Below are 13,251 nucleotides of genomic sequence, written 5' to 3'. Positions count from 1 at the left end.
TGGTCGGATATATCCTTCTCCCGAAGCTGCAGATTCAGTGCCATCCTTTGAAATACTTCTTCTCGGTGGAGGGTGTTACACAAATTTTATAGAAACCTCTATTAAACAAAACGTATCAAAATGTGAAATTACTGTTGCTGCCATCTGGTTTTTTGTATTTCTAAATGTATTTTCATCTCTTTAACGCTTGCCTAAATAATTCTGCAGTTGATTGTCATGATGGAAACAATTTACTCAGGACAATTTACTTGAGCTCTTTGTCACCGATAACAGTTTTCCTTTTATCTTACAATTTCTTAATAATAAGCCTTGTGATCCTTATGTGACCTTTGAGAAAATCTATCAAGATTATGATTTTGGAATCCCAAAAGAGTTGCATTAAATTCTGAGCTGATGGCTAATCTTTGACTTTAGCTAGCACAGCAGATCCCTTTCAAAGCCACTGTTTTGATTTAAGCTTTTTCGTTGTTCTTAAAGATGCCCCAATAAGACTAAGACTAAGGCCTTCTACTACACGTGTACTACTGAGAGACAGACCTGTCTGTGATTATCCACTGCTTACAGAGATCTGTTTAAACACATTTTGTTTGTAGTAGCCCCATGCATGTATGAATTGAACCTTAGTAGCAAACGTGTTGATTTACTCATTTTCCATTGAACTCAGAAGAGAGTTCAATATTTTGCATTACTTAATTTCTACTCACAGATGCCAGATTTTTGGTTTTTTGTACAACTTAAACCTCAAAACAATATTTCATTTAGTTTTGCAGTAGCACCTGAAAATACTTTATTAATAAAATGGAAAGATAACTTCCATTAAAATATTTGAATTTTTCTTATGACTTCATTTAAAGAGAAGGTAGTGGTCTTAATAATGACTCTCATATAATTAAAACCAAACAGTCCTGTCTAATGACTGAAGACTCTGGGTATCACAAGGGGTCTGTAATTAACTACTAACCTAAAGGTTGACAGTTTAAACTTACCCAGGGTAAGAAACTTCTGGTGAACTATTTCTGTCAACACTCTAGCCAAGCAGACCCTGTGAGGCAAACTCTGTCACTGAGGCAATGCTGGCTCGTAGTGACCCTCTGTGGGTTTCAGAGACTGTAACTCTCTACGGGAGTAGAAAGTTCGGTCTTCCTCCCGTGGAGCTGCTGCTGGTTTCAAACTGCCAGTACCACCAGGGTTGTGGAGCAGACTACATGGCCACCAGCAACACCAAATAATAGAAAAACTATCTCCATGCTTGGATTTGGAATGATGAAGACCTTGTGAAACTGAAAGAAGGCTACAAATACATCGAAAAGTATCAATGGCAATTTTCCGTACATGCTAGTGAAAGATTGGAGATCTTAAGTTTAGTGAGCATTTTCCTACTTTCTGTAAAATGCACCCAAATTGCCAATTAGTTACTTTTGGAGACTTTTTTTGAAATTACATGGAACTATTACTTATAAGTATGTAATGTGTAGTTTGTATTTTACTTGTGTTTCATTGTTAAACTTTAATATATTTTTAAAAAATCATTTCTTACAGGTATGTTCACATATGATGAATCTACAAAATTGTTTTGGTTTAATCCGTCTTCTTTTGAAACTGAGGGTCAGTTTACTCTGATTGGCATAGTACTGGGTCTGGCTATTTACAATAACTGTATACTGGATGTACATTTTCCCATGGTTGTCTACAGGAAGTTAATGGGGAAAAAAGGAACTTTTCGTGACTTGGGAGACTCTCATCCAGTAAGTTCTTTATGTTTTATACTCTCTTCATTTCCTAAAATGTTAAAATGTAATGTAAATTGTAAGGGGTTTTTTTAGGCGGGGGGTCAGTTTTGTTCACACAATCAGTACAAAAAGTTGTTTTAATCTGATGAATATACCATAAACAAAAATTCAAAGGGAAAATGATTTTACATAGTGTTTTCAACAACTGCTTTTATAAGACTGATTCTGTTGAGCTTTTAAGTACTTTGTTTCTTTTTTTTTTTTTAATCATTTTATTAGGGGCTCATACAGCTCTTATCACATTCCATACATACATCAATTGTGTAAAGTGCATTTGTACATTCATTGCCCTCATCATTCTCAAAACATTTGCTCTCCACTTAAGCCCCCGGCATTAGGTCATTTTTCCCCTCCCTCCCCGCTCCCCCCTCCCTCATGAGCCCTGATAATTTATAAATTGTTATTTTGTCATATCTTGCCCTGTCCGACGTCTCCCTTCACCCACTTTTCTGTTGTCCGTCCTTCAGGGAGGAGGTCCCATATAGTTCCTTGTAATCGGTTCCCTCTTTCCAACCCACTCTCCCTCTACCCTCCCAGTACCGCCACTCACTCCACTGGTTCTGCCATGGATAGTACTTTGTTTCTTAATGATATTATGTAAGATTGCCTAGATTGAGGAGCTTGGTAGCTGCTGTACTTGTCCATTTCTTCTCACCTATTTCTTAACCAGAGACACTTCATAGAACACGGGGTGATATCCATTGTTAAGGATGTGGTATGGATTTTCTCAGCAGAAAATGACAGCTTATCAATGAGTGATAATCATTTTGTAATTTTATGGTGTAAAATGTTGGGAGACAAAGAGGGATTAAATCAATGTTTTAATTCTAATGGACAGAGTTTATTATTTTCCTTGAAGTGATTTAGAGTATGTGTTGTATTTTATCTTTTTCTGGTAGCTGAAAGTTTCTATTTCTACTTGTTAGGTTCTCTATCAGAGTTTAAAAGATTTATTGGAATATGAAGGAAATGTAGAAGATGATATGATGATCACTTTCCAAATATCTCAAACAGATCTTTTTGGTAATCCAATGATGTATGATCTAAAGGAAAATGGTGATAAAATTCCAATTACAAATGAAAACAGGAAGGTAATAATGTTTTTATTTCTTCATTGTTCTTTTCTGTCTTAAAAAAAATTGCAAACTATATGCCTATAATTTTCAAAGAACAAGCTAATAGACTATACCAAGAGCCAAGGAATTAAGTGACCAAATTAATATAAATGATAAAATCAAAGTTTTTAAAATCTTAAATTGGTAATAAGCATATGTGTTTTGTGATTGTATTTCTTAAGTCAATTTCATTTCATGTGTTAGCAATAGTATTTCAGAATTTCTTCCTAGAGCTCTTGTTAATGTTCTTCTCTGCAGGAAAAGATTTTATGGTATTTTATGCAATACATCTTAAAAGAACACATTTTTCCCACTAAGGAATAAACTGAGAAAAGGGTACTAAAAATTAATTCCCATCATCTTCCATGATTACACTGGCTTTGCTATTTATGGCTATATTTCTAATGCACCTAATACACATTTTTTTTTCTTGTTTTCTTACTCTTCATCTATCCTTTTTTAATCTTGGAAATTTGGGAAATGAAATCTCTAATTGTCTGGGTGATAAAAATGTAAGAAATTAGATCTGGAACCTAAATTTCTGGAACAAAAATTCAAAGGGAAAATGATTTTACATAGTGTTTTCAACAACTGCTTTTATAAGACTGATTCTGTTGAGCTTTTAAGTACTTAGTCTTTTTTTATAGCTCACGTAACATGGTTTGAATGGTGATGCCAGTCTTACGTAGGGCCATTATATAATTACCATTAGAGTTGAATTATACTACTGTGCAGAAGAATGAACTCTGCCATTAAATAAAAAATCATAGTGGTTTCTGTAGGACTAGTATATGTGCCACTGTATGCTTTATTGCTAGAAATTGTGTAACGAGATTTAAATGATACAGGAGACATAGGTATGGTTGCATTCTAAGAAATTGATTAAATAGATTGAGTTAGAAGAAGTCATTAATCTTAGCATTGCTTACATTTGGGGATTTTTGGTTTGGGGGGGGGCTGTTCTACGCATTAGGTTTAGGAGCACCCATGGCCTCTACGCACTAGATTCCAGTAGCTCTTTCTCAACTCATGGCAATCAAAAATGTCTGTACACTCAAAAACAAAAAATATTAAACCCACTGCCATGGAGTTGTTTCCAAGTCATAGTAATCCTATAAGGATCTCCAAGGCTGGTTAATATTTATGGGAGCAGATAACCTCATCTTTTCTTCCACAGGGCAGCTAGTGGATTTGAATCACTGGTCTTGAAGTACCCAGTAGCATCAAACATTGCTAAATATCCCTTTTAGGCAGAATTCTGCCCCTCTTCCCATTGAGAACCACTGCTTTACACATTGCATTTAATGTGATTTTAATAAGTTATGTACTCCTGGAAGTTTTTGATAGAAGGGAGAGTATAACATGGCAAATTTAGAGATAGTGTTTAGAAAAACTAGATATTTCTTAGCGTGTTGAACTGTGGAGTTTGCAGGAATAAGTGTGTAATAGAAGACATACCTACAACTAGGTGTTTTTATATTAGCTTCTCTTTGCTTGGTTTTGGAAGATTTTTGCATTTTTATTGTTGATTTAATATCAATATGACATAGTGTTCTCAAAAGAGCTCCTTATTAAATCATTTCATGAATATATCCAAATTGGCCTGGACTAGGCACCATGCTATGTAGGCACTGGGGATAAAGAGCTCCCAAGCAAAACTTGTTGGGTTTTGCTTATATAGCATATTGTAAGAAATTCTTTTGGTTAATATTTTCTGCAGGAATTTGGAGGTCCCTATTCTGACTACATTCTCAATAAATCAGTAGAAAAACAGTTCAAGACCTTTCAGAGAAGATTACATATGGTGGCCAATGAGTCTCCCTTAAAGGCAGTTTCCAGTAGGATATTGAGTGTTCATTGCTGGTATCAGTTGGTATGAGAGCACATAATCAAACACTACACCCTTTTAGTGAGAGGACATCAAATAAAGCAAATCAAACCAAATCCACTGTCACCAGGTCATTTAAGACCCTATAGGGCAGACTAGAATTACTGCTTTGAGGTAATGAAACGGTAAATTTCTGTGGGAGCAGAAAGCCCGATCTTTTTCCTGAGGAGTGGCTGGTGGATTTGAACTGCTGAGTTTTCAGTTAGCAGTCCAACACACTTAACTAACAGTGCTGTTCGTGTGTAATCACATGGTCAAGCACCAGAGCTCTTTCAGAGAAAGAAGATAAAGAGTAGAAAAAACAGGTCAGTGTTGTTGGAGTGGAAATCAAGAAGCAGTATATCTCTGATTTCAGGTTGTAGAGATAAATGGGGCCACATATGGGGCCTTATGATTATTGGCTTGTATGTTTCATTAAACATTTATTTCACATTTGTGACCCAAATACACTTCTGGTATCATTTTTTAAATCAAACTACTTAGCTATTATTTAGAAGAAATAAGGTAACAAACTAGAATATAACAAATTATACTTTGTAGCAAAACTTTAAAAAATAGGCTTATATAATTAACATCTTAAATATTACTAAATTAAGATACAAAGTAAGTATACTTTTAATTATTTGAAAGAGTAGTTTATATGCCAAACAAAATGCCAATTTTTTACCCAATGAATTCTGTAGGTACCATCCTAAATATTCTATAATAGAAAACATGAGATTTCCTGGTTTGCCTTAAGTCCTGTACATTTCACTGTTACAGATGCTGATCATTTAGAAGTAGATAAACTTGTCTAAATGTCTTTATTTTGCATACCTAGCTGAGAGAACCTAAAAATTGCATTGAAGCTCCAGTTTATATAACCAGTTTATGTGTATAGTTTTTACAACTTAATATAGGATATTACTGGGAGCTATGAATTATAAAGTAAATTCTTTGTGTGTGTGTGTGTGTGTGTATGTGTGTGTGTGTGTGTGTGTGTGTGTATATAAATAAAATTTTAGGAGCTCTGGTAGCATAGTGAGTTACAAATTCAGTTGCTAACCACATGGTCGGCAATTCCAAACCACAAGTTTCTCTGAGAGAGAAAGATGAGGCTTTCTGCTCCTAAAGATTGAGAGCCTTGGAAACCCACAGAGGCAGTTCTGGCCTGTCCTATAGGGATGCTATGAGTTAGAGTGGACTCAGTGGCAGTGAGTCTGTGGTTTGGTTTTGTTTTTTTGTATGTCATATACTTTAAAAAAAATAATAATCCTTGAACGTTTTCCATTGGGGAAAGTAAAAAGTAGCTTGTTAGGTTTTGTTTGCATAGCATATTGTAAGAAATTCTTGTGGTTAATGTTTTCTGCAGGAATTTGTTGGTCTCTATTCTGACTACATTCTCAATAAATCAGTAGAAAAACAGTTCAAAGCCTTTCGGAGAGGATTTCATATGGTGACGAATGAATCTCCCTTAAAGTACCTATTCAGACCAGAAGAAATTGAATTGCTTATTTGTGGAAGCCGGGTAAGAAAATAGATGTCTACCAAAAAGAAGTGGCATGGGATTTACTGTTTGTAACACTGTGGTATAGAAGTTAAAAATATTTACTTGTATTTGCAGAATCTGGATTTCCAAGCACTAGAAGAAACTACAGAATATGATGGTGGCTATACTAGAGACTCTGTTCTGATTAGGTGAGGAATTTAATTATTAAAAGAAAAAATTGATTCACTTAAAAGGTGTGATTTATGCTTTAGACCTTTTCCTCTGTGTATTATTTTCCTAATAAGGAAGCCTACAATTCTCAATCTATAAGTATATCTTTAATATAGTCATCACTTTCTTGTTACATGTGTCGTGAATGAAGTGTTTCAACTTTTCTACATTTGAGTATGATTTCTGTATAACATTCATGGCTTACTACTGGTTAAATGATGATGAAAATAGAACTACCACTTCTGATTATTTCTCCTTTTTCTCAACTCTGAATTTGTGAACTGCTTCATTGCTCCCTTGTATTGAATACCTTTTATGTAAAATGGTGCATTATTTTAACCACTATGATAACATGCCAAGGTGCATTTCCATTTTATACTTGAAGAAATTGAGCCCCAAGTTCTCATAGAAAGAGACAGAGTTTCCCAATTGTATTTGCTTCTCAGCAAATGCATTTTACTGTCCTGCTTCTTTGTCCTAGACTTTCCAGTCCTGGAAGAAATAGGTGTCCCCTTCTCATGTTGGAGAGATTAGTAAAAGTAGACAAAGATGACTTTCTAGCACCCAATAGTGAGGTGAGGAAGCATCTAAACAAGTAATTTCTTGGAGGCTTTCCAAGTATTATTGCTCTAGGATTCAGTACAAGAACTCCTCAGTGAGTATGGACTGTACCCATGAAGAGGCAATATTTCATTACGTTATTTTATAGTTTTTTATATTCTATTTTGTTCTTTATCTTGATTTATAGGAAGTTATTGCTATTTTCTCTTTCTGGTACACCCTTGGTCATTTCTACTAGCAATGATAACCACTTTGTTCTAAAGAAATTGAGATCATATAGTAATATTAAAAAAAAGAAAGAAAGAAAACCTCCGTATGATCAGGGAAACCAAATTTTATATATATATATATATAAATAAATAATCTCACTGTAAGTCACATGAAGGAGGATGACAGTGATATCTCTGTGATAATTGGTCTGTAAATAATGAGGACCTCCAGCAGTTATGGAAAATAGTAACATCTTAACATTTCTCTTGAGAATAATTGAAAATTATATTTATGCCTGTATTATGGTGAAATAATTTTTAGACCTTCATTTTATTCTGTTTTCTGTTCATAATGGTCAAATATCTTAAGTTAAACATCTTAAAATTCTCTGAATGCATGAAAACTATTACGTAAAGCATAACCCTGCACTAAAATATCAATTTGTTTAGGTGCAGCATTAAAAAACAAAGTGTGGAAGTGTTAAGTCACAAACAAGTTTTTAATGGATTTTTTTTTTTCAGTTGCTGAAAGAACTTTCTGATTTAACTTTTTTGACACGGCTTTCAAAGTCTTTGATGGCAGTGACTTTTTCAGTTTATAATATTTTGAACCAAAAGTTTCTTTTTCCAAAAATTGATAAGGTTCACATTTGATTCTTAGTCTGTGCCCTTCCAACTATAGATAATAGTTTACTCTTCTATCTAGAGATATTTAAAGTCTGGGTATCTTGATACTTTGATTAATTTTTGTTAGTGTTGATAATCATTGCCTAGACTCATTGGTTCATTAAAGGTTGCCAAATGGAGATTTTTTCATTCTATATTCCTCCTCCTATTCCTATAACTATTAAGAACTCCCTCTGTACACATAGATTAAGGAGCCTTGGTGGTTTAAGTATTGGCCTGCTAACGTCAAGATCAGCAATTCAAATCCATCAGCTAGTCAGTCCATGGGAGAAAGCTAAGGCTGCTTAGTCTTGTAAAAATTTGTATATTTGGAAATGCAAAGCCGCAGTTTTTTTACTCTGTTCTGTAGGGTTGCTATGAATCAGAATCAACTCAACAGTGGTGGGTACACATGGATGTGTGTGTGTATGTGTTAAGGTAAATTGAATATTTAATTCATTCTTGTTCACTAGTTATCAAAATTATCTGCTTTTCTATTTCCCCTGCGCTACCAAAGCAGTGGTGATATTGCTGAGTGAGATAAAATTATAATACATTGAAATGCATGCATGAAATGGACAATTCGAGAGTTGGTAAATTACACCCATATTACCAAACCTCATTTAAAATAAAGAATGTGTTCATTATCCAAGAATTTTTTGGGTAGTGAGGGGGCCCTTTCCAGTCAGTGCTCATCCCATATAGGTAACCATTATACTGATTGTTGTCACTATAGATTAGTTTGTTTTCTCTTGAATTTCATATACCGTATATAATCCGAGTTTTTCCAGCACATTTTTAATGCTGTTTTGTCGTAAAATTAGGTACCTCAGCTGATATTGGGGTCGGTTTAAACTCGAGTATATACGGTAAGTGGATTCAGCGATTATATCCCATATAGACTCTCGGGTATAAGCCAACCTGAATATCCACCAAGGCACCTGATTTTATCACAAAAACTGCATTAAAAATGTGCTGGAAAACTTGGCTTATACTAGAAGTATATACGGTACTTTTTCCTGTATAAGTGTTTTAGGTAAGCATTGTTTTGAAGATTCATCTATGGTGTACTGCATTATTAATCTAGGTTGTTTTGTTTGTTTGTTTTTTCATATAATATAGGTCTTTTTGGCAGAGTAATGTTCCATTAAACCAAGAAACTCATGAACAACTTGATAAACTAGGTTTACCAGTAAGAATCAGGACAAAAGTGGTTCCAACTGCCCCAAAGTTTTATACCATCCATACCATGGCACGCTCACTTAAATAGGCTTGTTAATTTGTCTCAATGTCCACAAAATTCATGAAAACATTACATCTGTTTTAAGTTTAGTTTAGCAGAAAAGAATATAAATATACAGATAAATGGGTCATGAGGGTTTCCAGCATAGACCCACCTACATTATTAATATTCATTCTTACGTATATATTTTAAAGTTTTATTGGCATGTTATTCACATATCATACAATTCGGTAGTTCATTTATAATAAGAAGAGTTGTATAGTCATCCCTACAGTCCATTTTAGAACATTTTCTTCGTTCTTGTACTTACTGTTATTAGCTCCTTATATCCCCCAACCTTCCTTGCCATACCCCCAAAAAACCATTAACCCAGTTACTCTCTCTATAGATTTACCTATTTGGATTTCATATAAAGAAAAACATATAAAAACAACAATAATAAAGTAAAACAAAGAAAAAAACCTCAATAGAAAAAAAAGAAAATATTAATACTAGAACAAATTTAAAGTAGGTCAAAAGGGAGATCAAATGAATGGTAATGTGTTAAATTTTAACCTAACAGCATCTTCAGTAATCCGCTTTCCAATACACTCACTCTGCTTCACAGTACTATTCTGTGGTCAGAGTGAATTCCCTGGAGGGTTAACCCACCTATATTTCTCCTTCACTTTTTTTAAAAACTGAAACAAGGAATATCACGTGATCTGATGTTACATTTTAGCTTAACAATATTTGCCATAATCTACTTTATCTGCCACAATCTACTTTACAATGTCTTTTGCCTGAAATGAGGGGATTCACTGGAAGCTTCATCTCTGTATGGACCCTGCAAATGAATGAGCTTCCACTTTCATCTAGATCCTTCTGGAAACCAGGTGTTCACAATTTAAGCTCTAATACCCTACCTTCTTTTGAATTTGGATTTTATTATTTACAATCCTTGGATCACACAGACTAGTGTGCCTCTTCCATGTGGAGTTAGTTGACACATCACTTAAATGGCTGCTTGTTTCAAAACAAGCCTTCAAGACCCCAGACACAGATACTGTTCTTTATGATATCCAGGTGCCATCTAGTTTCTTTGCCACACTTTGTTAGCACCTGTGTTTTCATTGATGTCTTCATGAAGGTTAGCATCAATGAGGACCACATTGTAAGAACTGATTGTTCTTAGAGTGGCGCTAGAATTAAGTGTGAGTTCAAAATCCAATTATACATCTATGGTTTATATATGTCTCTGGTTCACTTTAGAGACCCTATTATCACTTTATATTAGAGAATATTATTAATCATTCCCTAGGGGCATAAGGTAATTCTACTGTTAGTGTCTGTAATTTGTCCAGTGATGAAGAATTTAAAATACTATGGAAAAGGAATTATACAAGTATAGGCAAACTGTGAACCGCCATACTTGTCTTGTTGACTTGTACAGATTAAACTCTTAAGTTACTGGACACTATTAATACAAACATTGGGGGTTGGTGATAGGGCAAAACTTTCAATAATATTCATTCACATTGGCAGACTCATGCCTACCAGATTAATACATGTCATTAGAAAGCAAGGAGGGCATTACAATAGTAGGTATATTGTTGTCCTTGGCCACTATTCATTGGATCACCCTCAACGCAAGAGATCCCAACCAAAATCCAATGACTACGACCTTGGAATAGCCTGCATTTGCTTCCTCTGACACTAGGAAATTTCAGCCTTACGTCCAAGGGCTACGGGTGAGTTGAGATAAAGCCCAGTTCACATTGAGTCCTTCTGGTGTGGCCCATGTAGCTGTGCACCTCAAAAGAACAGAGTCTAAAGTGCCACCGAGGGACTGGATAGAAAGTAGGTCAAAGTGTCCAATTAGGAACATAGTACTAGACATATTCTCCCCTTATGTTTTATATAAGTATTAAAGTGTTTGGGGTATTTTTTGATAGGAGGTTGCTCTTCCCAGTTTACCTACCAAAGAAATGTAATTACCTCCTCTGAGGCATATATGCCTCCCTCTCCTCATCTTGAATTTCCTGTAAGGTTTGCTTAAAGGGTTGTCCATTGATTTAGAGTGATCTTGTGTATGGCAGCTACTGAGTGGCCTTTTCTCTCTACCCCGTTTTTTTTTTTTTTAACTGCCCCCTGCTGAGATAACTCCTCCACACCTTCAGCAAAGCTTGTGTCATATACATATCAAAGGTTGTGAAGAAGCTTTCCTCTAATCCTGATGCCACATTTTTCTTATTATCTAGTTTCTTTGAATAAGTACTAGATGAGTTTGAAAAATGTTTCAAACATTTTGAGAGGATACAACCCTGACATGCCTTTCCTGACTCTAAACCATACAGTATGCCCTAGTTTTGTTTCCCCAACTGCCTCTTGATCCATTTGGGGTTTTGCATGAGCACAGTGTAATGTTTCCCGTTCTTCCCATTGTTTGTTATGATTTGCAAAGCCAAATGCTGTAGCACAGTCAATTACACACTATTAACCATTTTTCTTTTAGACTCTGCTTTTGGCTAAGATCCATCTGACATCAGCAATTATATTCCTTGTTCTACGTCTTCTTCTGAATATAGCCTGAACATCTAGCAGTTCCCTGTCAGCGTGCTTCTGCAACCAGTGTTGGATGATCTTCAGCAAAATTTTACTTTCTTGTGATAGTAATGATACTGTTTTATATTCTGAACATTCTTTTTATTGGGTCACTTTACTTTGGACTAGGTACAATTGGTTGGCCTGCTAGCTGTCTTTTCAATTTCTTGGTGTAGATGAGTCAGTCTAAACTTCCAGCGCTTCATCAGCTTGTTGAAACATATAGATTGGTATTCCATGATTCCCGGACCCTAATGCTTTCAGTGTAGCTTTAACTTCTTCCTTCAGTACCATTGTAGAACCATTGGTTTTGCTTATACAAGGGGATACCCCCCTCCCCCAAAACGAATTTTTTTCAAAACTATGTATTTAAATTTTTTTATAAAAGAACCTTATCACCTTCAAAGTATTCTCCACTGCACTTAATACATTTGTCCAATTTGACACCATTCTTGGAAACATTTTTCAAACAATCTGATTGGATGGCTGACAGAACCTCCCTCGTTTTTTTCTTCATCTCTCCTATGTTGTCAAATCTCTGTCCTTTCATGTCCCTTTTAATTTGCAGAAACGAGGTCATGGAGTCAGGTATGTGGGGCAAGAGAGGCATGCTGGTTTTTTGCCCAAAACTGGCGCACTGAGATGGCTGTGTAATGCATTATCGTGATGGCAATCTGCCATAAATCAGGCCTTTTTTATCACATACTGTTAGCCATGTATTTTTGGAGCCTCTAAATAGAAAGCTTGATTAACACTGACCAGGTGGGACGAACTCCAAATGCACTGAGTTGACATTTTTGTCCATTCAGGACGTTGACGGACGCCCAGAATGAAATTTGTCAACAATTGACATTTGACCTTTTTTGAAATGAGAAAACCACTTGTATAATTTTTTCCCCCTATACCACTGTCCTTGTAAGCTGTGTTCAACATCACAACAGTTTCTGTGGTATTTTTACCTAACCGGAAACAAAATTTCACAGCCGCATACTGTTCTCTTAAATCAGCCATCACAAAAAAGGAGGTTTGAGCAAAACTGCTTTTACGAAAAAATTCACTGTGACCAGAGAGAACCTTTCCAGGTGATGTCACTGGGTGCATTAACTCCAGCAAGTTGCGCAATGTTTGCCTGGTGGGGAAATGTGTACTATGAAAGCCGTGCTCTGCCCAGGGAAGTTCTGGGTTTTTAGGGGGTACTCCCTTGTATACTACCTCCTGAAATGGTGGAATGTTTACTAGTTCTTTTTGGTACAGTGACTCCATTCTTTCCATCTTCTTTTAATATTTTCTGCATCATTCTGTATTTAGCTATAGAATTTTTCAGTATGGCAACTCGAGTTCTTGAGTTCTTTTGGTTTCAGATATGTAGAATATGTTCTTTTCTTTTTTTGGTTTATTTATTTTTATTTTTTTTAACATTTTATTAGGGGCTCATACAACTGTTATCCCAATCCATACACACATCAATTGTGTAAAGCGCATTTGTACATCGTTTCT

General features: G+C 35.3%; 1 protein-coding gene across 2 annotated transcripts in view; it reads left to right on the top strand.

Moving 5' to 3' along the window:
- The window catches only part of UBE3A (ubiquitin protein ligase E3A), a 103,900-nt gene that overhangs the window by 56,793 nt on the left and 33,856 nt on the right, over positions 1–13,251 (top strand). For both annotated transcript variants that reach the window (XM_004708107.2, XM_045286337.1), the window contains 4 exons: positions 1,540–1,745; positions 2,717–2,881; positions 6,145–6,300; positions 6,397–6,470. In XM_004708107.2, coding sequence (XP_004708164.1) covers positions 1,540–1,745; positions 2,717–2,881; positions 6,145–6,300; positions 6,397–6,470 — 601 coding nt within the window. The remainder of the gene's footprint in view (positions 1–1,539; positions 1,746–2,716; positions 2,882–6,144; positions 6,301–6,396; positions 6,471–13,251) is intronic.

This window comes from Echinops telfairi, unplaced genomic scaffold, assembly GCF_000313985.2.
Source record: "Echinops telfairi isolate 266 unplaced genomic scaffold, ASM31398v2 ScPeMD7_7;HRSCAF=31, whole genome shotgun sequence".
NCBI lineage: Eukaryota > Metazoa > Chordata > Mammalia > Afrosoricida > Tenrecidae > Echinops > Echinops telfairi.
Note: the sequence above shows the minus strand (reverse complement) of the source record. Positions and strands in the feature narration are given on the sequence as shown.